Source organism: Podarcis tiliguerta (genome assembly GCF_965153285.1).
Source record: "Podarcis tiliguerta genome assembly, chromosome: 4".
Taxonomy (NCBI): Eukaryota; Metazoa; Chordata; class Lepidosauria; order Squamata; family Lacertidae; genus Podarcis; species Podarcis tiliguerta.
This window is the reverse complement of record NC_139537.1, coordinates 81,795,872-81,823,020: the sequence shown is the minus strand read 5'-3', so window position 1 is coordinate 81,823,020 and position 27,149 is coordinate 81,795,872. Positions and strand designations below refer to the sequence as shown.

The 27,149-nt window shown below is 44.8% G+C and overlaps 1 protein-coding gene across 1 annotated transcript; it reads left to right on the top strand.

Annotated features, from left to right (window-relative positions):
• The first annotated feature begins 2,128 nt into the window (after positions 1-2,128).
• Positions 2,129-26,632, top strand: EDNRB (endothelin receptor type B). The gene is made up of 8 exons (XM_083437920.1): positions 2,129-2,269; positions 3,732-4,252; positions 14,686-14,798; positions 15,670-15,874; positions 18,166-18,315; positions 22,267-22,400; positions 24,135-24,243; positions 26,092-26,632. Exons 1-8 carry the CDS (start codon positions 2,134-2,136, stop codon positions 26,221-26,223), a joined length of 1,500 nt encoding a protein of 499 aa, XP_083294046.1. The 5' UTR covers positions 2,129-2,133; the 3' UTR covers positions 26,224-26,632.
• The last annotated feature ends 517 nt before the right edge of the window (positions 26,633-27,149 follow it).

Below are 27,149 nucleotides of genomic sequence, written 5' to 3'. Positions count from 1 at the left end.
GGGTCCCTTTACCTTTATGCCCAATAAACCGTAAGATTCCTTTAATTCTGATCTTAATGACAATGTGACATATGAGCAAGGCCAAAGATTTATGAGCATGGAAGACTTTTACGGATCTCCTAGAAAGACAACACACAAACTTAAAACTGTGGACATTTCTGTGGTGGGAATGTAGAGAAGTTAAAAAAATTCTGGGGAAATGATATATAATGAACTGAAAAAAATGTTCAGAATGACATTTGTAAAAAAAAACCAGAAGCATTTTTGTTAGGGATTTTAGGACAAGACCTGCCAAGAAAAACAAAGGAATTATTTATGTATGCTACAACAGCGGCAAGAGTCTTGTTAGCACAAGGATGGAAGAATGAGGAAATCCCAACGAAAGAACAGTGGCAAGAAAAATTGATGAGCTATGCGGAATTGGCTAAATTGACATACAAACTGCGTGATAAGGACAATTGTGACTTCAAGGAAGAATGGGAACTTTTTACAAATTACCTAAAAAGACAACAAAGTGATTTGGACTCCTTGGCAGGTTTTGAATAAACATCCACAAATTTATTGGTTAAACATATGGTAGATATGGCAAAGATATGTACAATTTTATAACAAGCAACGAATAATATGTGCAAAGAAATCGGGGGGGGGGAGCTGACAGAAGTCTGTGGGGGGGGAGTGGGAGTGATGGGGGGAAAGGGGGGGAAATGTAATTGATTATTTGGACTGATAACTTGTTCTATTGAAATGGTTTAATAAAAATATTTTTAAAAAAAACAACTGTGGACATTTCTTACCATCAGCTGTACAGGTGAAACACACAGATAGGAAAACAGATTTTGAAAATATATGCAAATATATAAGTGATCATTAAATCTGATATCATGGGATATCCATTTTCCACATTCTGCTGGGAAACTTGACTACAGCGCTACCTCAGGTTAAGTACTTACCGTATTTTTCGCTCTATAAGACGCACCAGAGCACAAGACGCACCTAGTTTTTGGAGAAGGAAAACAAGAAAAAAAATATTCTGAATCTCAGAAGCCAGAACAGCAAGAGGGATCACTGCGCAGTGAAAGCAGCAATCCCTCTTGCTGTTCTGGCTTCTGGGATAGCTGCACAGCCTGCATTTGCTCCATAAGATGCACACACATTTCCCCTTACATTTTAGGAGGAAAAAGGTGAGTATTATAGAGCAAAAAATACGGTAATTCATTTCAGAGGTCTGTACTTAACCTGAAGCTGTTCTTAACCTGAAGCACCACTTTAGCTAATGGGGCCTCCTGCTGCCGCTGCGCCGCTGGGGCACGATTTCTGTTCTCATCCTGAAGCAAAGTTCTTAACCTGAAGCACTATTTCTGGGTTAGCGGAGTCTGTAACCTGAAGCGTATGTAACCTGAAGCGTCTGCAACCCCAGGTACCACTGTACGCTAATATGATTTATAGCAGGGATCGACAACTAGAGACCTCAGGACCAAATCCTGTGTTGCCAGTTGAGAGGAAGCGGGGTGTACAGCCGAACCCACTCACCACCTATGAGAGGCAGTGTGGTGTACTGATCCAAGGAGGCCACTTAGCTACCAAACTCACTGGGTGACCTTGAGCCAGGCATTGTTTCTGGGAGTTGCAGTCCAAAAGCATCAGGAGGGCAACGCCTTGGCTGCCCCCGTTTTAACCTCACAAGAAGTCTATGAATTAAGAGGAAATGGATGCTTTAGCTGAGATTCCTGCATTGCGGAGGGCTGGACTAGATGACCTTTGTGTGCCTTCCAACTTTATGATTCTCCCAAGATCACTCAGTGAGCTTCATGGCTAAATTGGGATTTGAACCTTCGTCTCCCTAATCTTAGTCTGAGGACTTATTATTAGCATAAGGATGTATAATCCTACAGCCAGAAGATTCCCTCTGTCTCTCGCTTTCCCCTTCCCCATGTTTCAGATTTCCACGGAGGGGCATTGTGACATGTCTCAGCTAACAGGAAACTTTGGGCTGATGTTCTCCAGGCCTTTAGAGCTGACAAGCGGGAAAGGCTGCTGGTCTGGCGGAAGGAGAGGGTGGAGTTTAGCAGTGACTGACGGGAAAGACACAAGTGGGTTTTAAAAAATAAATAAACCAGGGAGACTGCCTTCAGAATGCTCCATTATCAAAACCCTGTTCACTGTAGACACCAGACAAGCAGTGGGCAGACAAACTATCTCAAGCAAGAAAGGGTTTTCTACCAGCAGCTGGAACTAAATCTAGGACTCTTCTGCTTGGACAATTTGCAAGGTAAAGATCTATTTCAAGTCAGTTTAGAATGAACACAAGCTTTTACTAGAAAACCAGAGGATGTCTCTTTTTAATTGATTCTTATTAAAAACGCGTGTTTTTTAGAAGTCCCTTTGATTTCAATGAAATCTTCCTTGGAATTTATTTCGCCGAATGAAATAGGACTTGATTTGATTCTGCATAATGCGTTTCAAGTCAAGGTGAAGTACGGTAATTAAGGAACATCCCCGTAAACATGTTTTAAATAGTGAAGTCAAGGGTCTTGCTCCATACTAAAAACCAGTTCTGATTTATTCTTACTTTGGGTTTTCATACTTTTACTGATTTGTTTATGGGATCCTTTTTGTGAGCCATCTTGAGTGTCTCATAAATTTGCCCAAGAAAGAGCAGCAGTTAGATACACCCACATGCAATCAATATACCTTAACAGGTATAGGGATGTGACTATGTGATGGGGAAAGAGGAGGAATTTAAATGCAAGTCACTCCTGAGCGGACATATGTTAACAAATAACCCATCACACACTGCTTTCCCTGGATGGGCCACAATCCTATCTGCACATTTGCCAAGGAATGAGTCCTGTTGAGCTCAGTGGGACTTACTTCTGAATAGGCATGTTAATAGGATCACGTGCTGTGAATCAACCCACTACCTATACCTTAACCAAAATATTATTTTCCCGATGTTTGGGTGGCTTGTGATATTTCCCTTTAACAAAGATTGTTGGCAGAGATTCCCCAGAAACTGCGCCCGTCGTGTATGGGTATAGCCAGGGGGCATTCAATTAAATAAATAAAAATACTTAACTAAAAGTAGAAATTGTAGAAATATTTTGATAGATGTTTCTGAGCGTGGGGGGGGGGGCAAAAGAAAGTAATTTTAAACAACTCTTGTTGAGACATTTCATTCTGAATCTGCTAGCCAGAGCCAGGCAGAGGTTGATGACAGGTGGGTGCCCTGCCCCCCACCAACATAAATCCTGGCAATGCCCATGACGTCGTGGTTCACCCTTCAGTTTAGAATACCCCCCCCCCCATTAAAATTGGAGCGATTAGTTCAATGGGAGCAGCAGAGACCCTCGCTTTTCCGCAGCTCGCTGTTTTCATTTGCACCTAACCTGGCTGTGCGCCCGGGAAAAGATCAAAGCGGAGCGCAAAGATATAGTAAAGAGGCTTGGCAGGGTTTTCACCCCGCAAATCACGCTTGCTTGGCTCGGGGGCGTGTGTGTGTGTTTTCCTCTTCTCTTTTTCCCCTCCCACTTCTCCCTGGGTTTCCCGACGGCGCACAGCGCTGCGCTCAGCAGACGGCCGGGCTGCTTCGCCGCCTGGTGCGCTCAGGGTGGGCGCACGTGTTTGGGGCTGCCTGGGATTGGCCGCGACGGGGATCCGGCGGGCGCTGCCACCTGGCGGGCTTGCTGATCCCGTATCCGGAGGCTTTCTCTCTCTCTCCCCCGTCCTTTTAGACCCAAGGCGGCGGCGGCGTGCGCACCAGTCTCCTCCGGCAGCGGTCATGGGTAGGCGCAGCGCCTGGGAGCTGTGCGTCCTGGCGCTCTTCTTGCTCCACTACGGCGCAGCGCTGGAGCCCAGCAGCGCCTCTCCGGCGCGCCTCGAGGGGGAGGCCGGGCACAGCAGCCCCGCCGCTGGCGCTGGGAAGAGCAGCGTCGCCCCGATCGCCGCCGGAGAGCAGCTGGAGGAAGAGGACACCGGCCGCTCCAACCTCTCCAACGCGGTGGCGCCCGGGAAGGGTGACCGGGGGTCGTACCCGCCGTGCGCCAGGAAGACGGACATCGCCGAGGCGTTCAAGTATGTCAACACGGTGGTGGCTTGCGCCGTCTTCGTGCTGGGCATCATCGGCAACTCCACGCTGCTGCGGATCATCTACAAGAACAAATGCATGAGGAACGGCCCCAACATCCTCATCGCCAGCCTGGCGCTGGGAGACCTGCTGCTCATCATCATCGACATCCCCATCAATTTGTACAAGGTAAGCGGCGGCAGACAGCAAGGCGCGCGGTTGGTGGCGTGGGAGCAGCAAAGCGGCAGACCTATGCAGGAGGACTCCGGCGACTTCTTCTTGTTTCCTTTCCCCCCCTCCCCCGAAATTTTTATTAAAGTTTTAAGGAGACAATAGAATTATATCTAGAACCAGTGCTTTTCACCCCCTAAAAAATGTTTAGGGGTACTCTCATTTTGACTCAAGAAAACCACCATTTTATAGTGCAAATTGGGAAAAATAAATACAGTACAGTGGTACCTCGGGTTATATACGCTTCAGGTTACATACGCTTCAGGTTACAGACTCCGCTAACCCAGAAATAGTGTTTCAGGTTAAGAACAGAAATCATTAAGTGCTTCAGGTTAAGAACAGAAACGTTGCTTCAGGTTGAGAACAGAAATCATGCTCCGGCGCAGCAGCAGCAGCGGGAGGCCCCATTAGCTAAAGTGGTGCTTCAGGTTAAGAACAGTTTCAGGTTAAGAACGGACCTCCGGAATGAATTAAGTACTTAACCCGAGGTACCACTGTACAGTAAATGGAAAAAAGTACAAAGTTTCACAAAATGTTTATGGGTATGTGTACCCCTGCATGCCCCCAGAAAAAAGCACTGTCTAGAACAAATGAAGTCAGAAAAAGAAAGAAATAGAAAGAGGAGGAAAACAAAGGGAAAAAATCGTTCCAGTAGCACCTTAGAGACCAACTATGTTTGTTACTGGTATGAGCTTTCGTGTGCATGCACACTTCTCTAAGGTGCTACTGGAAAGAAGAGAAAAAAGAGAAGAGAAAGACGATAGATACATCTAGCTCCCTCTCCCTCTCTTCTATTTATACTCTAATCTTCAGTCCACATACAAAGAAGCGAGTCTGCCTGGCCCAACCAGGGACCTTTTCCTCTTAGCCTCACATCCTCAGAAAAGCCCACTCTTGCCTGTCTCCCACACAGGCTCCTTTCTTCTAACCCCTCTCCCTGTATGTAGCTTCATTTCTGCAAAGGACATTAATAAGAGCACTACCAGAAATTAGCAATCATAAAAAAGTTCTTGATTCCTTTTGAGGATGCTGGTCTTTAATTTGAAATCTCTCTGTAATCTTAAGTTTGAGGGACTCGGGTGGTAACAAAGGGGTGGCCTCTGAGCATGTGCAGAGTACATCACAGGCCTTACTCATTAATGGTGGCCGACCCATGCATGCTTGCCCTTGAAAGGGCGGAGCTTCTCGGAAGGAGAATTGCGGAGTTTACGCACAGGGTCCTTGCATCCATTAAAATAGAGGAGCGGTTTAAGTAGAATTTACAGTGCAGTCTTGTACTTGCTTACATCCCAGAATTGCAGCCTAAGTCTTCTAAACAGTCTCGGTCGTAAAATGTTTAAGCTCTAAAAAGAAACTACATGGCTGCTAAGGGTTGCAAGTGGCTCAAAATTAAAATGAGTAAATAGCCATTTGTGGGGGTTTTTTGAACAATTGATTTGTCAAAATTTATCTTCTGTGCCATGAAAATAAATTTTAAAAGTATTAATTTTTAAAAAACAAAAATGAGTAGGAAAAAGTGTTTTTACAGTGAGAGGTGCTACTCAAGAGCCCTCAAAAGGTTATACACTCTGCCCTGGAAACTCTTTTGTCTAATAACAGATGTTGGGGTTGACAGCACTTAGTAGTGAGAGAAAGGAACTCTGCACATGGTCAGAGGCATTAGCTACTTTAGCATCTCTTCAGGGGTCCTAGGTCTGAAACCTGGTTTCTGAGTCTTGGTAACAACTGCTTGTCTTGGGCTGCAATCCTGTGCACACTTTCTTTGATGTAAGTCCCATTAAACTCAGTGGGGCTTACCTCTGAGTAAATGGGCACTGGTATGAATTGTCATGAGAACTGGGCTGCGCTTCATGAGGTGTGCAGAAACATTCACTTTTTACACCCCCTTTGACTTTTCTATGAGAAACTCAGCCGGGAGGTAGATGAGTGTATAATTCTTTGTCATCACTGGGTCTTAAAAGAGTGCTTTAACTCTGGTTGGATTTCATTCACATTGTACTGTATTTCACACTATGCAAAACAAAACTGAGGAACTTTCTGCTGTGATATTGAACAACACAAATAATCATATTGAGGATTTATTACAGAGCAGAGGATATATTTAAGAGCCTTAAATTTTAGAAAGTAGACAAATTCATGAAGGATGGAAATATCACTGAATATTGTCTCAAAAACTCAAATTCCCCTGGAGTTTGGATGGCGGTCCTGATCCCATTTATTCTAGAGTAAGCCCCATTGCATTCTTTTAAACTTACTTCTGAGGAGATATGGTTAGGATTACACTCTTAGAGATATACACAGCTTTATCTGATACCCCAGGCAATGAAGGTGATCTGCTGAGACTGGACAGCCCTTGTTAAAGGTAAAGGTAAAGGGACCCCTGACCATTAGGTCCAGTCGTGGCCAACTCTGGGGTTGCGGCGCTCATCTCGCTTGACTAAGCCGCTTCTGGCGAACCAGAGCAGCGCACGGAAAGGCCCTTTACCTTCCCGCTGGAGTGGTACCTATTTATCTACTTGCACTTTGACATGCTTTCGAACTACAAGGTTGGCAGGAGCAGGGACCGAGCAACGGAAGCTCACCTCGTCATGGGGATTCGAACTGCCGACCTTCTGATTGGCAAGTCCTAGGCTCTGTGGTTTAACCCACATCGCCACCCATGCCCTTGTTAATACCAAGTATTTGAAGATATTTGAATATGAATAATTGGGCAGGGGTTGGCTTCATGCTAGGGTCCCCAGCTGGGGTCTTGGGGAGAGGCAGTAAGCCTTGAGGCATGTGGCTTGGCTCACTCGCTTGAGTCAGTCATGGCCTCCGCAATTTTGACTCGTTTGACGAGGGAGAGAGCTACATTTAGGCAATCCTGGTTTGTGGAAGTTGCGTTTTATCAATCTTTTTTATGAGGTCCCATTGAGGTTCAGTTTGGCTGATGGTAGGATATATGACACTGATGCACTGATCATTGGCCTGGCCCACCATTGCCCCATAGTATTTGAAATCAACTGAGCCACCATGATACTAATCACATTCCTTGACCAACAACTCTTTGGCCATTTCCTTCTGAAGTCCGTCCCATTCTCAGCTGGTGTCATTGGACAGTTTGGTTGACTCACGTCTTGCTGGGATAGAACAGATCCTCAGTATGTGTCACTGACCACAGTGACCATCCCAGCCACAATTCAAAGCTTGCCAGTTTTGTTCCTGCTCCCAGCCCCAGTGGCGTAGCATGGGGGGTTCAGGGGGGGCGGCCGCACCGGGCGCAACATCTGGGGGGGGGCGCTCGCACTTACAGCTCTCTGCCCCTACCTGGCTCACTCACTCTCTCTCACTGCAGTGCTGGCTGTGCGAATCCAATCCGAGCCGCCGGGTCGCCGCCCACTGTGGAGGGGAGGGTGCCAGGCGTGCGGTTTGGAGCGGAGAGAGAGCGAGGGACTATCTGGGGGAGGGACAGTGCAGCGGGGGGGGGGCAAATTACTTGCCTTGCCCCGGGTTAGGGGGCGCAAATTACTTGCCTTGCCCCGGGTGCTGACAACCCACGCTACGCCACTGCCCAGCCCTTCCCACATTTGACAGAGGTTTAATGCACACCCAAAAAAGCCTTAATGGGGGCTTCCTGTACAACAGCATCCTATTTCCTAAACCAATCCTGAAACTATTTCAGTAGTTGCCCTTGTAGTTTCTTTTGCAGTTGTTGAATTCCCAGAAATAAAGTCCGTTTTGCTTGCTAGCTGATGCTTAGTGTTGTTTGTCAAATAAAAACAAACGCTCCCATTGTCACAGATACATGCAGATCTGTTTGACTCCGCATGTTGAATTTCCTGTACGAAAGCAGCAAGAGCTCAGAATTGCTTTGCTCACGAATTCCACCCCCCTTGGCTTCCATCGCTGCAAAGCTCATTCAGCGCTCTCAGAAAAGCAGCGTCATCATTCGTTCATGCACTTTTCTAGGGCAGTGACTAAGGAGAGGGGGGCCTGCCACGTGGAGAGAGCGAGGAAGAACTTCTCATAGAACAGTGTCGTGGGGTTGAAAGGGACCTCGAGGATCATCTAGTCCAACCCCCTGCTGGTGCAGGCCATTTGCTGCCACAGCATCCGTCTCAAGTAACCTAGCATCCTTTGACTTCTGGGGTGTCAGCAACACTTCACACTGACTATGGTGCTCCACATTCCATTCAGTGCAGCGTTTTTACAGTCATACCCATTCTGGAAGTCTGTTACAACTTCTAGAACGTTCGGAAGCCAAAGCATGGCTTCTGATTGGCTGTAGGAAGCTCCTGCAGCCAATCAGAAGCCGTGGAATTGCCATCGGACGTTCGGTCAGAACACTCACTTCCAGGTTTCCATCGTTCAGGAGCCGAAATGTAGGAGTACCAAAGTGTTTGACAACCAAGATACAACTGTATTTTTTTAGTACAGCAAGTAAATGTATAGTCAGACGTTGGCAGAATTGGAGGAAAGTGCCACAAAATGCTTTTGTGTTTCTCCTGAGTGACATTTTAGAGAAGTAGAGATCAAATACAGATTACCATTTCTACCACGCTCCAACTTACCGGTAAACTCATTTTCTGCATTCTTGCAAAGTGGTGATGATTTTTAACATATTTCTGCACCGGAGATGGGAATTCCTTTTATTATTATTATTATTATTATTATTATTATTATTATTATTATTATTTAAGCCCAGGGGTTCCCTTATAGACAATTTCCCAAGGGCCACATATTAGTGTTGGGCAGGGAGAGACAGAGGCAGAAGTGGACAGACGGAACAAACATTACAAGAAAGGAGATTCCGACTGGACATCAGGAAGAACTTTCTGATGGTGTAAGCTGCTAGACATTGGAATGGACTTCCTTGGAAGGTGGTGGACTCTCCTTCATTGGAGGGTTTTAAGCAGAGATTGGATGGCCATCACTTAACTCAGGCAGCGCAGAGCCAATGAGAGACATGGCCTTGGAGAAGGATCAGAGACTGAATGAATGAATGAATAAAACTTTATTTGCATAGCCAACAGGCCATAGCAGGATCAGAGACTGGGAATAATCCCAGGCTAGATAGAGGTTTACATCCTGATGTTTACATTCCCTCTTCTACAGCAGACAATAGGAACGGGCAACCAGTGACCCTTCAGAGGTTGTTAGACTACAACTCCCATCATCCCTTCTATTGGCGAAAGCTAATTGAATTTCCATGAGTTTTTATGAGTCTGCTTCTTTTTGATGTTGCCCTCCAGTCTTCATTCACAGACCGATCCGCATCTGAGATTATCATGAGTGCTTTCAGCTGAGACCGCTGTATTAATTGAAACAGTTATCTTGGGGAGACTCAGAATAGATTCACACACACCCCTTTCTTTTTACAGTGGTACCTCGGGTTACATACACTTCAGGTTACTGACGCTTCAGGTTACAGACTCCGCTAACCCAGAAATAGTACCTTGGGTTAAGAACTTTGCTTCAGGATGAGAACAGAAATTGTGCTACGGCGGCACGGCAGCAGTGGGAGGCCGCATTAGCTAAAGTGGTGCTTCAGGTTAAGAACAGTTTCAGGTTAAGAACGGACCTCCGGAACGAATTAAGTACTTAACCCGAGGTACCACTGTACTCATTATAATAACTTCTGGGCATTCCTATTTCAGAATATGGTAGAGTATTGCAGTGTGTGTAGACCGTTCTTGTTATCCTCTCTGACCAGTTCTGAACCGATTTGCTAAATTCAACCTTTTATTCATAATATGCATCAAACCTCAACAATATAGCTTTAAATGAGCACTTCACAGCTTTGAAAGGTAAACACACAAAATTAATTCAAACAGGATAGTTAGAAGCCTATGTTTTTCAAAGCATATCTATCAGGAATGGAATGTTTACTCCTGGCTGGATTTCTTATGGCTCCCTGTTAGGTTGGAAATCATGTGTTTGCAGCAACGTAAAGTGTGAAGCTATGCTTGTTTGCAGTGGTTTCATGGTTATTATCCAGTGCTCTTAAATCTTTCTGCATCCCTTATCTGCATATCACTCCACACAAGCTTATCTTTTATCAGCCCCTTCGGTCTCCTTCTCCCACTCCTGTCTCCGTGCTTTTTGCCCTTTGCCTTTTACCAGCTTCCCACTTCTCTGTGTCCATCAAAACCCTTCCTTCTTCTTCCCAAGTTCCATATTTTTCAGCACAGTATTTCTAACACTGCCTTAGCCTCTTCCTTTCTTCTGTTTCCCTGCTGCCAAGCTTCTTCCTTATCCCATCCTCTCTAGGATTTGCCAAGTTTCAGTGCCTGGCTCCTTTTCCAGCTTGAAATAATTTTCTTTAAAAATAAAAAATTATTAGATTTTCCACAATAATAACATAAACCACAAAGCAGAATAACACACAAAAACAGGAAAAGAAAAGAAAAATACATCAGTGAGTGGGGGGGGGGGAGGAACAATAAACAGATAAACAATAACAACTAACTTAATTCTTTACACATCCAACCTTTTAAACATCTTGGTTGACTTCCTCTAGTCCCTCCCTTCTGAGTTTCCTTGTAGTTGAAAGTAACAGCTTTCCAATATCTTTATTGAACTAGAACAATTTCCAATTATAGTTCATCTTATTCACATTTCTTAATATTCTAAATCCCATTTATATAATTATAACTTAGTTTAATCCTAGGCCTATTTGTTTCTTTCAAGAAATTTTTAATTTTTTATATTACAGTATTTATTCAGATAGTCCTTAAATTTCCTCCAGTACTCTTGAAACTCCTCTTCTTTCTGGTCGCAGATTCTTCCAGTCAGATCAGCTAGCTCCAAAAAGTCCGTCATCCTCATCTGCCAATCTTCCACTGTTGGTAATTCTTGTGTTTTCCATTTCTTAGCAAGTAATATTCGGGCGGCCGTTGTGGCATGCTAAAATAATTTAACATCTTTCTTGGGCTTGAAATAATTTTCATCATGCCTCTCTTAACGTTGATTTTAACATGACCAAACAGTTGCCATGCATTTCAGATTATAAGGCAGTTTTTCCTAGGAAGGTGCAGTTGTTCCCAGCCAATGTGACTGTGAATAATCAGATCTTTTTTTTCCTCCAGGACAAGTTCTATGAAACAATTCTAGGCTAACTGGTTTGATTGTTGCAGTAACCGAGAATGTTACTAAGGTTGCGTTATGTAATTAGTTATGTAATTTTTTCTTCTTCTCTGGATTTGATTTGCATAAATCAGAGTATTCCAAGTTTTGCAACGACAGCTCCCATGCTGCAAGAGCTAGATCTAAGTACCTGCTATCAACCATCTGTCTTCATGAGATGATGGACTTGTAAGCTCCTTGGATGGCTTGGAGTCATGTGGTTACATTTCTTCGGGCAGATGAAGGGTGCCAAACAGGATGAGCCAGACCCACTGCAAGGTGTCACATTTGTAGATTAAATGAGAAGGTTTTGGCTGGCATCCAAATTAGATTTGGAAATGTGTCTGGATGCCTTTACATAGACTTGGGCAACGTGGCTGCAGCCTTCTGTACGATTGTTCCCATGTCACTCCCAGACATGTACAAAACATTACAGTGGTTCGTTCAGAAGGTCTGTTCTTAACATCAAACTGTTCTTAACCTGAAGCACCACTTTAGCTAATGGGGCCTCCTGCTGCCGCTGCGCCTCCAGAGCATGATTTCTGTTCTCATCCTGAAGCAAAGTTCTTAACCCGAGGTACTATTTCTGGGTTAGTGGAGTCTGTAACCTGAAGCGTCTGTAACCTGAGGTACCACTGTATAGCCATGCACTCGAACTCCCTTGCATCTTTCTAAAGAGTGCACAAAATAGGCTTCCCGAAGACTATCATGTAAGCGTGCTACAAAGCTCAACCACATGGCTATAAGGTTTTTAAGCATTACTGAAAGTCTAGCTACGTAACCAGAATATTTTTTTACATTCCTGGGAGCAATATAAGAGAAGCTGCAGGTCTGTTGAAAAGCGAGCCTTCTATCAAAATACTGAGTGACCTCTAGGATTATTGGCATTGACGATATCACCATATCGAGAGTAAATCCCTCTTGCAGTTTGTATACATACCCAAATCACTGCAGCCATCTCTCTTTGGGGGAAAACCAAGGCACTTGGTGGGTCTGCACATTCCATACTGCTGATATTATCTTGCCAGGAAATGCCAAGATGATAAACTGTGAAGATCCATCCATTTTGCTCTTCCAGCCTGTACAGTGGTACCTCAGGTTAAGTACTTAATTCATTCTGGAGGTCCGTACTTAACCTGAAACTGTTCTTAACCTGAAGCACCACTTTAGCTAATGGGGCCTCCTGCTGCCGCCGCACCGCCGGAGCACAATTTCTGTTCTCATCCTGAAGCAAAGTTCTTAACCTGAAGCACTATTTCTGGGTTAGCGGAGTCTGTAACCTGAAGCGTATGTAACCCGAGGTACCACTGTAATGGTCAACTGGTTCTAGTTGCTGTTGCTGCCCACACCCTACTCTCTCTCCCCAACAATTTGACTCTGGTTTGAGAAATCCAGGTTGTTAGTACGCTTTGGGGAGTATCTGTGACAGTATCCACAAGCTGAGTCCTAAAAGTTGTGATTTCTGTTTTAGAGTCATGGCAACGAAATAAATATGGACAAATCTCTAACTTGTTTAACTTGCTTGGCTCACTCAAACCATGAAATTTGAGTCTGGAGGATCTGCAAACCCCTCTGAGCTCCAGAGCATTCATGAATCATGTCTCTATCTTATCACCCAGGCAGATAAAGCCATAGTCCTCTTTCTGTGGACTGATTCAGTTCCTAGTTATGCTATGTGGGTGGGAAGATCATATCTTGTCTTCATATCAGACTATATAGTATTTGTCTTGCCGCTTCAGTTTTTCCTGCGCCCCACTGCATGAAACAAATTCTTGCTTTTGAATACCTCCATCGCCTCTTCTCGTCAGATTAAATATGCATTCATCTACATTTTTTTCCTTTTAAATCCAGGCTGCAAGCTTTATTTGACTTAATCAGTGCATTAATCAACTAAAGTTTGAATGAAGTCATTAAGCAGTGAGGGCCAGTTTTAATAAGGGAGCTGAGCTTTAAAAGCACTTGTTGCATTTTTCAAATTTTTCGTCCTGGCATGAGCCTGACGTGAATTACGACGTGGAAATCAAAATATCAAAGGCAGCCCAACAATGAGTGGTAGTCTTTGTTTAATAACTTTTAAGGTGTCTCACATTTGCATCAACATCTCAAAAAGGCATTTATATTGGCATTTTGGTTTCATGATTATTATTTTAACCTAATAGGTAGGTTATTGATCAATAATGCCAGTTGGTTGGCAGCCCTTACCTGTCTATCTAGCCATTCATTCATTCATCCAACACTTTTGTATCCTGGGTGTTCAGAGTAACATGGATATCTACATTTTTTCCCCCCTATTGCTGAGGTTCAGTGTCTAAAGCACAGATCACCATCCTAATGGTTGTTGATAGCTATTACTTCCAGTTAATAAAATAGTCCTTTTTAAGATTGCTTCCCTTGCTTAGGCCAGGCATACATGATTGGAATGAACCAATCATAGGAGTAAATCATTGTTAAGTTACATTAAAAATCAGTGGAATAGGGCAGTTCAGTGGTACCTCGGGTTAAGTACTTAATTCGTTCCGGAGGTCCGTTCTTAACCTGAAACTGTTCTTAACCATGAAGCACCACTTTAGCTAATGGGGCCTCCTGCTGCTGCTGTGCCGCCGGAGCACGATTTCTGGTCTCATCCTGAAGCAAAGTTCTTAACCCGAGGTACTATTAATGGGTTAGCGGAGTCTATAACCTGAAGCTTATGTAACCTAAAGCGTATGTAACCCGAGGTACCACAGTACATGTTTACTCAGTCAGATAAGGACCTCATATGTATGGTGGAAAAAATAATGCATTAGGATTGCATCGACAACTTAACTTACTACAGACATGAAGCTTTTAGATTTGATACCTGTCTTTCAAAAAGGACCAGTTCCCACTTTTCCACCACACATATAATATCTCTGGCCAATTGAAGTTATACAAGCCAGACTTTATTCATTACTAGCTTAAGTTCTGTTGATTTCCATGTGATTAATTTTTCCTGGATTAAGCCTGCTTCGTGCATTCGATTTTTCATTTCAATTTTCCTGAGCATGTTCTAACAGCTTTATTATTTGGTCTGGTTTCCAGGGGCCAGAGTTTAGCTTTCTGCAGTCTTATACCTGCTTACTTGACTATAGTAATAGTTCAGTATTCACTTGTGCTGTAAGGACATATTTCCATTTGATTCTCTTAACATATGTTCTACTCTTAAGGTTCTAAATCGCTGGTGGGGGTTGCAGATATAGCTGCATAGAGGCACAAACTGTGATTGATATAGAATTGTTAACCCTTAGCTGTTTGTTCACTCTTCACAGCTCCATGCGGAAAACTGGCCTTTTGGGGCTGCCGTGTGTAAGCTGGTCCCCTTCATTCAAAAGACATCGTTGGGCATCACCGTGTTAAGTTTATGTGCTCTCAGTATTGATAGGTGAGAAATCAAGATCTTCATTCTATCTTTACCCAGTGTGCCCATTTGGTATAAATAATCTTTTAAATAGTAAGGTAAAGTTAAAGGGACCCCTGATCATTAGGTCCAGTCGTGGCCGACTCTGGGGTTGCGGCGCTCATCTCACTTTATTGGCCGAGGGAGCCGGCATACAGCTTCTGAGTCATATGGCCAGCATGACTAAGCCGCTTCTGGCTAACCAGAGCAGCGCACGGAAACGCCGTTTACCTTCCTGCCAGAGCAGTACCTATTTATCTACTTGCACTTTGAGGTGCTTTCGAACTGCTAGGTTGGCAGGAGCAGCAGTCTGATTGGTCCTAGAACAATGCAGCAGTATGTTTGGTCCGCAGCAGCCACCCAATCCAGCTCCAGGTGGAAGTGAATCCGCAACCTGATTGGCCTACAGGAGAATCCCAGGATTAGCCAATCACATGCGGCCCATTGTGTAAATAATGTATATAAAGCAGATATTGTGGGGGAACTTCCATTCCTCCTCACCACTATGAGCTGACTAAAGAGCATGAAATCCGCACTCGACTCCGAGTATATTTCAACGGCCATGGAAGATATCCTCTTCCGACTCTGGAGAAGGTCTCCTCGTGAGCTATCTGCTGACCAGATTCAGATGGAGGCAGGAGCTGCTGTTATTGCTCACTTCCCAACATGTCATGCTTTCAGCTTCCGTGCTGCAGGCGTTTCTGCAGTGCTGTACTTGGGACAGAAATAGGGCCTAAATAGTCGCCACTTACTAGATGCTTAAGTTCACATCAGCAGGACTGGGGGGGACGGACGGGCTTTTAGTCCCAGCATAGTGTATGATGTGATCTAATCAGCACCTCTTTCTTCCATTTAGGTATCGGGCAGTCGCTTCATGGAGCCGTATCAAGGGAATTGGAGTCCCAATGTGGACGGCGGTTGAAATCGTCCTGATCTGGGCCGTGTCTCTTGTTTTAGCTGTCCCTGAGGCTTTAGGCTTTGATTTGATCACCCTCCCATACCACGGCCAGAAACTTAAAGTGTGTCTACTTAATCCCCGCCAGGAAACTTCTTTCATGCAGGTACGATGTTCTCTCGTGAGCCAGCTGCTTCCGTGTTAAGAGATGTGTTTATTTAATAAAGTCGTACTCTGCCTGCCTCAGAAATATACATGTGAGGAGGGTACAAATGATGCGCCTGTCTGTGTACTTGCAGACAAAGAGCAATGATAAACACAAGACACAAAAAAACCCTGTGGCTTGACTTAACAGGGCTGCATTCGACTAACCTTCATTCAGACTAGGCCCATGGAAGTGAATGAGTCTTAGTCATGGACATTAATTTCAGCAGGCCTACTCTTGAGTAAAAGTTCGTTGATTACAATCCACAGTGTGTTTTACAAGTTATTTTCCCTCTCAGGTGTCAGGAAGAGCTATATAGCACTTAGGACTCAGCTAGAAAAAGCCTTTCAAATGCATTCTATATGCGATATAACACTGTGACACCAGGTGGCGCTGTGGAGTCTCATCTTTCCCAACCGGATTTCCCTGTATGAGTTTACAGGGCGTTTAACCGAAATGTTTCTTTGATCCGTCTAGATCCAGTCTTAGTCTGGTCCCCTTGATACGTGGACCCAGCTGATATGAGCGTCAAGTGCTCGCTAACCTCAACCTTTTTATTTTATTACTAAATTTACATACCACCCTTCATCAAAAGATCTCAGAGCAGTTCACAGAATAAAATACAAGATAAAACACAGTAAATAATTAAAAACAAACAAGAACCAAACCTTCCTACAGACACATTTAAAAGGCTGTGGGATGTTAATCAGCCCAAGGCTTGGGTGAAGAGCAACATTTTTGCCTGGCACCAGGCAAACCTCCCTGGGGAGAGCATTCCACAAGCGAGGAACCACTACCGAAAAGGCCCTGTTCTTGTATTGCCACCCTCTGGATCTCACATGGAGGAGGCACACGAAGAAGGGCCTCAGAGGATGGTCACAGAGTCCGGGATGGTTTAAATGGGGAGAGGGATGGTCCTTGAGGTATTGCAGTCCTGAGCCGTTAAAGGCTTTATAGGTCAAAACCAGCACTTTGAATTGGGCCCGGAAGCTGATTTGGCAGCCAGTGCAGTCTCCTTTCCCATCATATTCATCCCTTCTAGAGAAGAGCTCCTCCCCCCCCCCCTTCCATTGTTTATCCCTCACACAGCTAATCTCCCCTCGCAGTTGGCAAGAAAAGCAGGCGAGATTAGCCAAGGAAGGAAGGTTCCTGGCTCCTCCTTCCTTGTGAGTATAGTTCAGCTGGGGCTCCCACGTCCCTCAGAGCAGAGAGGAAGGCATGGGGCAAGTGAGTGCATTGAGCCCCTTCATTTTTCCTCACCTGTGCGGCAAGGATGGAGAACTTGTGGTCCTCCAAGGGGTGATGGAGTAGGACTCCCATGTCAGGTGGGGTGCTGCTTTTCTCCTGGGCACCAGTTCTTCCGGCCAACCTGCCTGCTGTGGGAGTCCGAGGCAGCATCCCCCACAAGGGCATATTCTTATGAGCAGTGGCGTAGCGTGGGGGGTGCAGGGGGAGCCGGCCGCACCGGGCGCAACATCTGGGAGGGGGCGCGCTCGCACTCGCAGCTCTCTGCCCCTACCTGGCTCGCTCACTCTCTCTCACTGCAGTGCTGGCTATGCGAATCCGATATGAGCCGCCGGGTCGCTGCCCACTGTGGAGGGGGGGGGGTGCCAGGCGTGCGGTGCAGTGCGGAGAGAGAGCGAGGGACTATCTGGGGGAGGGACAATGCAGCGGGGGGGGGCGCAAATTACTTGCCTTGCCCCGGGTGCTGACAACCCACGCTACGCCACTGCTTATGAGACTCCAGTGGGCCAATTTCTTAATGAAGATACCCTGAACATGCCAGTCTGTTAGGTTTGGCATGTGATACTCTGTACATCGTGGACATGCATGTGTCCTTGACTGCCATTATAAAGCAAAGTTATTGTAAGTAATGGCAACTTAAATTGATGGAATATGTACAGCTTGCAGATTTAACATATAGAATAAGAAAACAAGAAGCGCATGTGTTTAAGGAAGATTGGAAAATGTTTATTGAATATATGGGGGGAAATTGTGTACACTTGAAAACGATGGCAGCATTAAGATAAATTCAACAGTGTACATAAGTTTTAATGGGGTGTAATAATGGAATACTGGATGGTTTGGTTTATGTAAAATATGTAGGGATTTATGGTGTGCAAAATCAACTATGGAAAGAAAGTCATTGATATTTTAAGGTTGTTTAAATGAATATTCTAAAATGTAAAGCAGAAAAAAATAATTAAAAAATATAAAGCAAACTTATTTTTTTCATTCCCTCCTCCTCCTAGCTTTACAAGGATGCTAAAGACTGGTGGCTCTTCAGCTTTTATTTCTGCTTGCCGTTGGCAACCACAGGCCTTTTCTACACTTTGATGACCTGCGAGATGCTCAGGAAGAAGAGTGGGATGCAGATCGCTTTAAACGACCACTTAAAACAGGTAAAGATCATACAGATTCATATAATTGTAGAGGTGGAAGGGGCACCAAGGGGCATCGAGTCCAACCCCTCTGCAATGCAAGAATCCTGCCTACAGCCATCGCTGGGTGGCCTCAAACCAGCAACCTTCTGGTTAACAGCCAGACACACTGGCCTATCTCCCTGACATTGTGTACATCCTATTTTGACGAAAATTTCTTTCCCAGGAAATTTTTCTCTAGATGCCGTCGCTGGGTGGCCTCGAACCAGCAACCTTCTGGTTAACAGCCAGACACACTGGCCTATCTCCCTGACATTGTGTACATCCTATTTTGACGAAAATTTCTTTCCCAGGAAATTTTTCTCTAGATGCCGTCGCTGGGTGGCCTCGAACCAGCAACCTTCTGGTTGACAGCCAGACACACTGGCCTATCTCCCTGACATTGTGTACATCCTATTTTGATGAAAATAACTTTCCCAGGAAAGTTTTCTCTCGGTGCTTTTTGTAGCACTCAAGCAGGCTAAAGTGAGGTCTTCATCTGCCTCGATGAATGATAACAAGCAGGTTGATAGGAGCAAACAGGCTTTGTTTCCAGGGTTTTGGTAAAGATGCAGGTGGTGGACAATGTGGGGAAATGGGACAGGAGAAGCTATGGCTTTGGCATCTTCACTGGGACATTTTAAAAGTATAGCATCAACCACCAGGTTGTACCCAGGGTATCCATAACCTTTGCTACATACAGTGATAGCTTCTGCATCCTCTGCCTAGTCTTTCCACTGGTTGCACCTTAAAAGTGGAGGGTGGTATTCAACGAAATAATTGCATGTGTGGAATGGCTTTCAGGTGTGCAATAGGATTCCCGCCCCCTGCGCACACCTGGCACTATCCCCAAATCTGCTCTTGGGGGGCTGGAGAATTCCACAGGATAGATTTACGGGGTGTGTGGCAGGAGGAGAGGGATGTGGGGAGTCCGGTTGCACAAGCAGTTGTTCTGCTCCTCCCATTATTTAGATGAATGCTGCCTGGAATACACAGGAAACAAGGAAAAAAGGCACACAATTTCTAAGCTAACCACAGTTTGAAGATGAAATACCACACCCTCTTGGGGTCAAGGAAGGCATAGAGAGGTCTCCCCCCAAACCAGAATACCAATAACCATAGGTAACACCTCTCACTTGATCCTGCATAGTCAATGCTACCAATCTCCCGGTGGCAATGTTTTATCATTGTATATATTGTTACGGCAAGTTCCTCGTCAGTAGAAATTTTGTTTTCTTCTGTACAGGAACACATGTTTGAGGTGTGGCGCTCACAGTCGTGGCACACCGCCGAGCAAATTATACTTAATACCAGACAAGAAGTAGTAAACAGGCAGCATGTTAAAACTTGGCCTAAAAGAATATACCAATTTATTACAAACCAGAGAGATGCATTACTTATATCAGGGGGAGCCACAAGGGCAGAAAAAGGATCTGCAAGCGGATTTCCCAAAAGGTTGATGAATACAAATGTATGCGGTGTGCACAAGAGCGTTGGTTATGCGTGCATAGGTCTGGTGGAGGGTTCGAATCCATGTCATCATCTTTATTTATTTATTAAATTTTTATACCGCCCTGTACCCACAGGGTTATGTATTGAAGTTCTCACCCTGGCCACCAGGAGTATTGTGTATGTAGTTTTCACTCAGGTCCACGTCAGTTATTTTAGGGGGGGAAACCCTGGGTTGTTGTTGCTACATTGTTGACAGCTGGCTGCCTATAAAAGCAGGCCGGCTGAGCTGTTTGCTGTTCAGTTCTGTCCAGCTTACAAATAAAGAGCTGCTTTGGAAGAATCGCTGTGTCGTCTGCTATGTCTACCCACTATTCAACAGGGTGGTTCACAGTCATGCTAATGGGTGCTCATGTGACTATGTGGTAGCCTCAGGCATAGAGGGTCTGACTAGGCCAGGCATGTCCAAAGTCTATTTCGGGGCCCTAATTTGGCCTGCCAGTTGGATTAATTCTGGCCCCTCTGGCAGTTCATTTCCTGGGGTAAAATCCTAAAAAAAAAAAACACCTTAAAAAAACCTCAACAACTTCAACCCTAAAAAAGCTCAAAAACAACTTTGGGGTAACATTATACAAAAAGCTCAACAACTTCAATCCTAAAAAAAAAAAAAAAAAAAGGTTAACAACTTTGGTCGGCCCTCACGGCCCTTCACTTCATCAAATCTGGCCCTCCTTGAAAGAAGTTTGGACACCAGTGGACTAGGCCAAATCAATATGGGCCTTGGGTGGCTGAATTAGAGGTTTGGCATTTGTGTTTCCTGGGCCTCTCGCACTACCACACATAGAGTCGTGCCTTCTGCTTGATATACTCCATAGGCAAAATGGTGATTTCTAGGGCCGGCGAGGCTGAGCTCCTGAGATAATAGCATGCAACCAAGTAATGCCAGGCATGCGTCAGGGACTGGCAGGGCGCTGAGAAGCTGGCAGCAGAGGAAGGGAGGCTGGAGTCTTTGACTCAGGAGAGGGGTCCAGTGATTTGTGGGGACCTGTATCAGCCAGGAGGCAAGAGTCAGAGGCAGGGAAGCTTCAGAGCTGAAGCACGGAGCACAGGAGGGGTCGGAGGAAGACGTAGGTCAGGTCAAGGGCCAAATGCCACCACTGTCTCCTAGAACCAGGAGAGGATTGAAGAGGGAAGAGCAGAGGTGGCTTCCACACAGGTGCAGCCTCTGGCTGTGTGTTCGCAGCCCATCGGAAAGTACAGTCGTACCTTGGATCTTGAACGCCTTGGTATTTGGACATTTTGGCTCCCAAATGCCACAAACCCAGAAGTGAGTGTTCTGGTTTGGAACCCAAACATCCGACGGGGCTTCCGATTGGCTGCAGGAGCTTCCTGCAGCCAATCAGAAGCCACGCCTTGGTTTCCAAACGTTTTGGAAGTCGAACGGACTTCTGGAACGGATTCCGTTCGACTTCCAAGGTACAACTGTATATGAAATGGAGGGAGGGAGAGTCATTGCTGCAACTACTTCATAGAGCGCACATCACACTATTTATTTATTTATTTATTTTTATTTATTGAATAGACTGGTGTGGGGCTATTTGGAGCCATAGAAACTACTTTAAGTGTCCGCTTTTGACAACAACAACAACAACAACAACAATAATAATAATAATAATAATAAATTTTATTTATACCCCGCCCTCCCCAGCCAAGGCCAGGCTCAAGGCTGCTAACAACCAATAATAAAAACGAGTTGAATGAATACAACTTAAAAACAAGATCAAAATACAACATTAAAACAATTAAAACGCAGCCTCATCACAGGAGGAGAAAGGAAAAAGAAAGAGGGAGAGGGAATCAAATTGACTCCAAGTGTTAACACTCTGCCGTGTGCATTTTTTTGGCTGGGGAGCATCCACAACAGCGTGTCTCGTTTCATTGGTGCTATTTTGGTTAGGTGAGCCCTTGAACTACAGAAAGTCTGTCTAAATCACAGCTTTCCAAACCGTGTGGCGCAACACGTTAGTGTGTCAGCTGCAATGCGTAGGCGTGACCTGCGACCGTTCCCCGCGCTCCTCCCGGGGCTGGAAAGGAGTTGGTTTAACCTCCGGTTTTCTAGTAAAGCTGAATTACTGTGCCACAAAATGATGCATGTCTAAAAAGCGTGTCACCATCGTGAAAAGTTTCGGAAGTAGCAGTTGCTGTTCTTTTGCTGCTTTGTTTGTTGGAAGAATTCAAAGTAGATCAAAGAGCAATGGTCAAAAAACCCCAAAAGCAAAATGTGCAGACTTTTCTTTTGAAGTATCATGCACTATTTTGCCCAGTGCCCTTGTTTTTTTCCTAGCCATAATCCAAAAGTGTGCCAGTGTGTGTAGGATAAACATAATGCAAAGATTGGTCAGGGATCATGTTCCAATTGAAATGTGCAGCTTCATTAAGTATGACCCGTTTTCCCGTTTTCAATGGGTGTTTCTTTGCTTTCAGAGACGCGAAGTGGCCAGAACCGTGTTCTTCTTAGTGCTCGTCTTCGCTGTGTGTTGGCTTCCTCTCCACCTTGGTAGGATACTGAAGTTTGCTCTTTACGATGCGAGTGACCCAAACAGATGCGAACTTCTGAGGTAGGGCTCCTCTGATGAAATGCTTCCCAAGATAGCGCTGCCATTTTGATTTACTCCCCCAAAGGTGGCATTTATGCAGAGCCAATTTATACAGCAAGTGGCCCTCTGAGATCATTGTGAGGAGCGTATATGGCAGCCAGTGGACATGCTGGGGTGCAAGTCTGTCTCTTCCAGTGCCCAGTCTAATTGTGGCTTTTTGTAAAACCCCTATGTGGTTCCCATATATGTGTTAAAGGTAACGGTAAAGGGACTCCTGACCATTAGGTCCAGTCGTGGCCGACTCTGGGGTTGCGGCACTCATCTCGCTTTATTGGCCGAGGCAGCCAGCATACAGCTTCCGGGTCACATGGCCAGCATGACTAAGCCACTTCTGGCGAACCAGAGCAGCGCACGGAAACGCCGTTTACCTTCCCGCTGGAGCAGTACCTATTTATCTACTTGCACTTTGACGTGCTTTCGAACTGCTAGGTTGGCAGGAGCAGGGACCGAGCAACAGGAGCTCACCCCATCGCGGGGATTTGAACCGCCGACCTTCTGATCGGCAAGTCCTAGTCTCTGTGGTTTAACCCACAGCGCTCCCCGCGTCCCTTTATATATGTGTTGCATCTGCACTATTCAGATTCGGCCATAATACAGGTGGCTCAGAAGTAGGTATACAGTTGAATCAATGAAATACTACTACTACTAATAATAATTAGTAATAATAATTTATTATTTATTCCCCCCCCCCCATCTGGCTGGGTTTCCCCAGCCACTCTGGGCGGCTTCCAACAAAAGATTAAAAATACATTAAAACATCAGTCATTAAAAACTTCCCTAAACAGGGCTGCCTTCAGATGTCTTCTAAATGTCAGATAGTTGTTGATTTCCTTGACATCTGATGGGAGGGTGTTCCACAGGGCGGGCGCCACTACCGAGAAGGCCCTCTGCCTGGTTCCCTGCAACCTTGCTTCTCACAGGGAGGGAACTGCCAGAAGGCCTTCGGCGCTGGACCTCAGTATCCGGGTTGAACGATGGGGGTGGAAATTTATCACAACACATTATATGGGTACGCATAACTGGCACGCAACAAAGTGGCAGTTAAACTTCAGCTGGAGAGAATAGTGCGGCAGTTGGGGGGGGAATAGTCAGATAAAAGGATTATTTTTCTTTACTGATATTGTGAACGAGAACAGCGAACCTGAGCTGCGCAGCTATCCCAGAAGCCAGAACAGCAAGAGGGATTGCTGCTTTCACTGCGCAGCGATCCCTCTTGCTGTTCTGGCTTCTGAGATTCAGAATATTTTTTTTCTTGTTTTCCTCCTCCAAAAACTAGGTGTGTCTTGTTGTCTGGTGCGTCTTATAGAGCGAAAAATACGGTGCTTGCTCGCTCTTATGGAAAGCTCCCATTGCACACTGGAGCAAAAGAGCTAGTTTCTTCTGGAAAGACTAGAGCAGTTTTCCCCCTGCTTTCAGAAGATAGTGTGATTAGCAGCCTGCTTTCACAAGTGAGAAATTCCTTATTTTGAATTCCTTCAAAACTATTACAGGGGGAAATGTTCTAGGATCACCCGGCTAGCTTCATGGGTGAGTGAGGAATTGAACCTATTTCTCCCTGTTCCTAGTCCAGCACTATTTACCTCTATATCACACGGGCTCCCTAGTTGCAGTAGACTGCCTAACACGTCCTGATGCGCTTAACTATCTTTAAATAAAGAACTGCAACTATTTTTCATATCTTTTTCCCCCATGCAGCTTTTTGCTCATATGGAACTACATTGCTATGAACATGGCATCCCTGAATTCCTGCATTAATCCAATTGCTCTCTATTGGGTGAGCAAAAGATTCAAAAACTGCTTTAAGGTAAGAAGTCTTTGTTGAAATGTGCTTTTACAGAAATGAAGCTAGGCAGCATCAGGTTAAGGGAGAAATCCAAACCCAAGACCCGCTGGGATGAGACCTTGAGGTGCGTCTGGGATAATGAACTGGACAGGTTTTGTTTCTGCTTAAAGACGCTGTCAAACGAAATTATCAAGGTGTCTAGTGCAAATTCACTATATAAAAGTGTTCCTTCTTTGCACAGTTTCCACATGAATCAGCTGCTCTCTAGGGGCATCCCTAAGGACTACAACTGTGGTTGTCCCATTGATTCCTTAGCACTGTCGACTTACAGCCTAGGAGGAGGGGACTCCTAACTCAATAGGGAGCACACATTTCCAAAACCTGGGATAAGAAAATTCAGGGAGAAAGAAGAGCCACAGAAGCAATTGGCTCTAGTTCTCCAGCACGTCCACCTCCTACTTTGAGGACCAGTGAGGTAGACCATGGACTGGAGAGACCATGGACTAAAGTGGTATAGTGGTTAAGGGTGTTGGGTGAGAACCTGTGAGATCTGAGTTCAGGTTCTCACAGCTTGGCCTTGGCCCAGTATACCTGAAGGAGCATCTCCACCCCCATCATTCTGCCCAGACACTGAGGTCCAGTGCCGAGGGCCTTCTGGCGGTTCCCTCACTGCGAGAAGCCAAGTTACAGGGAACCAGGCAGAGGGCCATCTCTGTAGTGGCACCCGCCCTGTGGAACGCCCTCCCACCAGATGTCAAAGAGAACAACAACTACCAGACTTTTAGAAGACATCTGAAGGCAGCCCTGTTTAGGGAAGCTTTTAATATTTGATGCATTACAGTATTTTAATACTTTGTTGGAAGCCACCCAGAGTGGCTGGGGAAGCCCAGCCAGATGGGCAGGGTATAAATAAATTATTATTATTATTATTATTATTATTATTATTATTATTATTATTATTATTATTATCATCATTATTATTAGTGACCTTGGGTCCTGAGCCTAACTCTCCCTCACTGGGTGGATGCAATAAAATGGAGAAGGGGAGAACCATGCAACTTTAGATTGATTAGCTTCAACCAGAGCCAGGGCCTTTTCAACTCTGGCTCCGGCCTGGTACGCTCTGCCTCGTGAGACCAGGGCCCTGCAGGATCTGATTTCTTTCCGCAGGGCCTGTAAGACAGAGTTGTTCCGCCTGGCCTTTGGCTTGGAGCCAATTTGATTCCCTCGCCCCTCTTTCTTTTTCCTTTTTCATTTCTCCTCCTGTGACGAGGCTGCATTTTAATATTTTAATGTTTCAACGTTTTAATGTTGTATTTTAATTTTGTTTTTAATCATTCAACTTGTTTTTATTATTGCTTGTAAGCCGCCCTGAGCCTGGCCTTGGCTGGGGAGGGCGGGGTATAAAGTATTAGTATTATTATTATTATTATTATTATTAACTTGGAGAAAAGGTAGGATAGAAATGTAAACATAAATAAACTGTAACCCCCAAAAATAGTTCTGAGTTTTTGGTCAGAAATAGGTAGTAGGCGCGAGGAGCAATTAACGCTTGTAGGCTTTCAGGAAGCTCTGTGAAAATGATTGATAGAAATGTTGCTTAAAAGATAGGATAAGATTAAGATTGTTAAAGCGCAATATAAATTTAAGAAATGTGAGTAATAGTGATAATATGGAAAACTGTCAGATAGGCTGAGGGAAGTCTAAAAGATGTAAATGTTAGAAGTGGATGTTAAACAGAGATGGAATGTATATTGGAAATTGAATAAAAATTAATTACCAAAAAAAAAAAGGAAATAGGTAGTAGGCATTCTCTATATTGAAGTGTTGCACCAAGCCTTCTAATAAGGGATTTTGCTCTCTTTCAAGTCATGTCTGTGTTGCTGGTGCCATTCGAAAGATATGCTGTCCCTGGAAGAGAAACAGTCCTGCTTAAAGTTCAGAGCCAATGATCATGGGTATGACAATTTCCGCTCCAGCAACAAGTACAGCTCGTCTTAAGAAAGGGAAATGTACCCTCAGCTCCTGCGACAAAAGAGACTGCGATAAAAACAGCAGATTTCTGGGGAGAAACGAGTTTGGAGTTTGCTCGGAAAACAAAATTGTAAAACTCTGCTTACAGTCTGTACCAGTTGTGATTACGCACGGCGCCCGTAGCTATTTGAACACATGAAAATCACCAGGAGACGCAAAAAAAAAAGAAAAAGAAAAAAAAAGAAAACCCCTTGTTGAAAGCACTTAAACTCTTCGGAATGAGCACTTCCAGATCATCCTCCAATCCTGTGAACGAAACAACTCTGTATTCATTGAACTAGCCCTGGGAGTCTGAGTAATAATTCTTTGTATATAGTATACCATGGCTATTGTTTGGGACAAAGCCAGCTTTGTCTATAAATTACTGTAATCTTTCTTTCTTTTCCTTTCTTTCTTTCTTTCTTTGGTGGGAGAGATTAAAAGATACAGGCATGTCCAAAACATAATCCCTTATCAAATGTGCAAATTGCATCACCACCGCAGCTTTAAAAATATATCAATATTTTACCTACATAGCCAGAAACATAATTAAAAGAGCATAATCAGGCTCAAAACAATCTGCTGTTAAGTTAGAAAAATGCAAGCATGTCCATGTGGGGAGGAGGAGCAGCAGGGAAAAGCAACGCAGCTTAGTTTTTTTAAACGCCAGCAGAGTCCTGAAGCCATGAGCATGTCAGCAGGAACTCAGCTGCATTCCACTGGTGGAAATGGCAAGTAAAACCAATTTCTCATCAGAGGATCCGATCAGGCCTGCTCAGCCTCATGATCTACAAAGCTGCATTCACCCCACCAGGCAGGCAGCAAACCCAAGAAGGCTGATCAGGCTCCTGGCGAGTCAGTTTACATAAGCAGGGATCTGTGTTTGGCCTAGCGAGCCACAAGCTGTAGAGTGA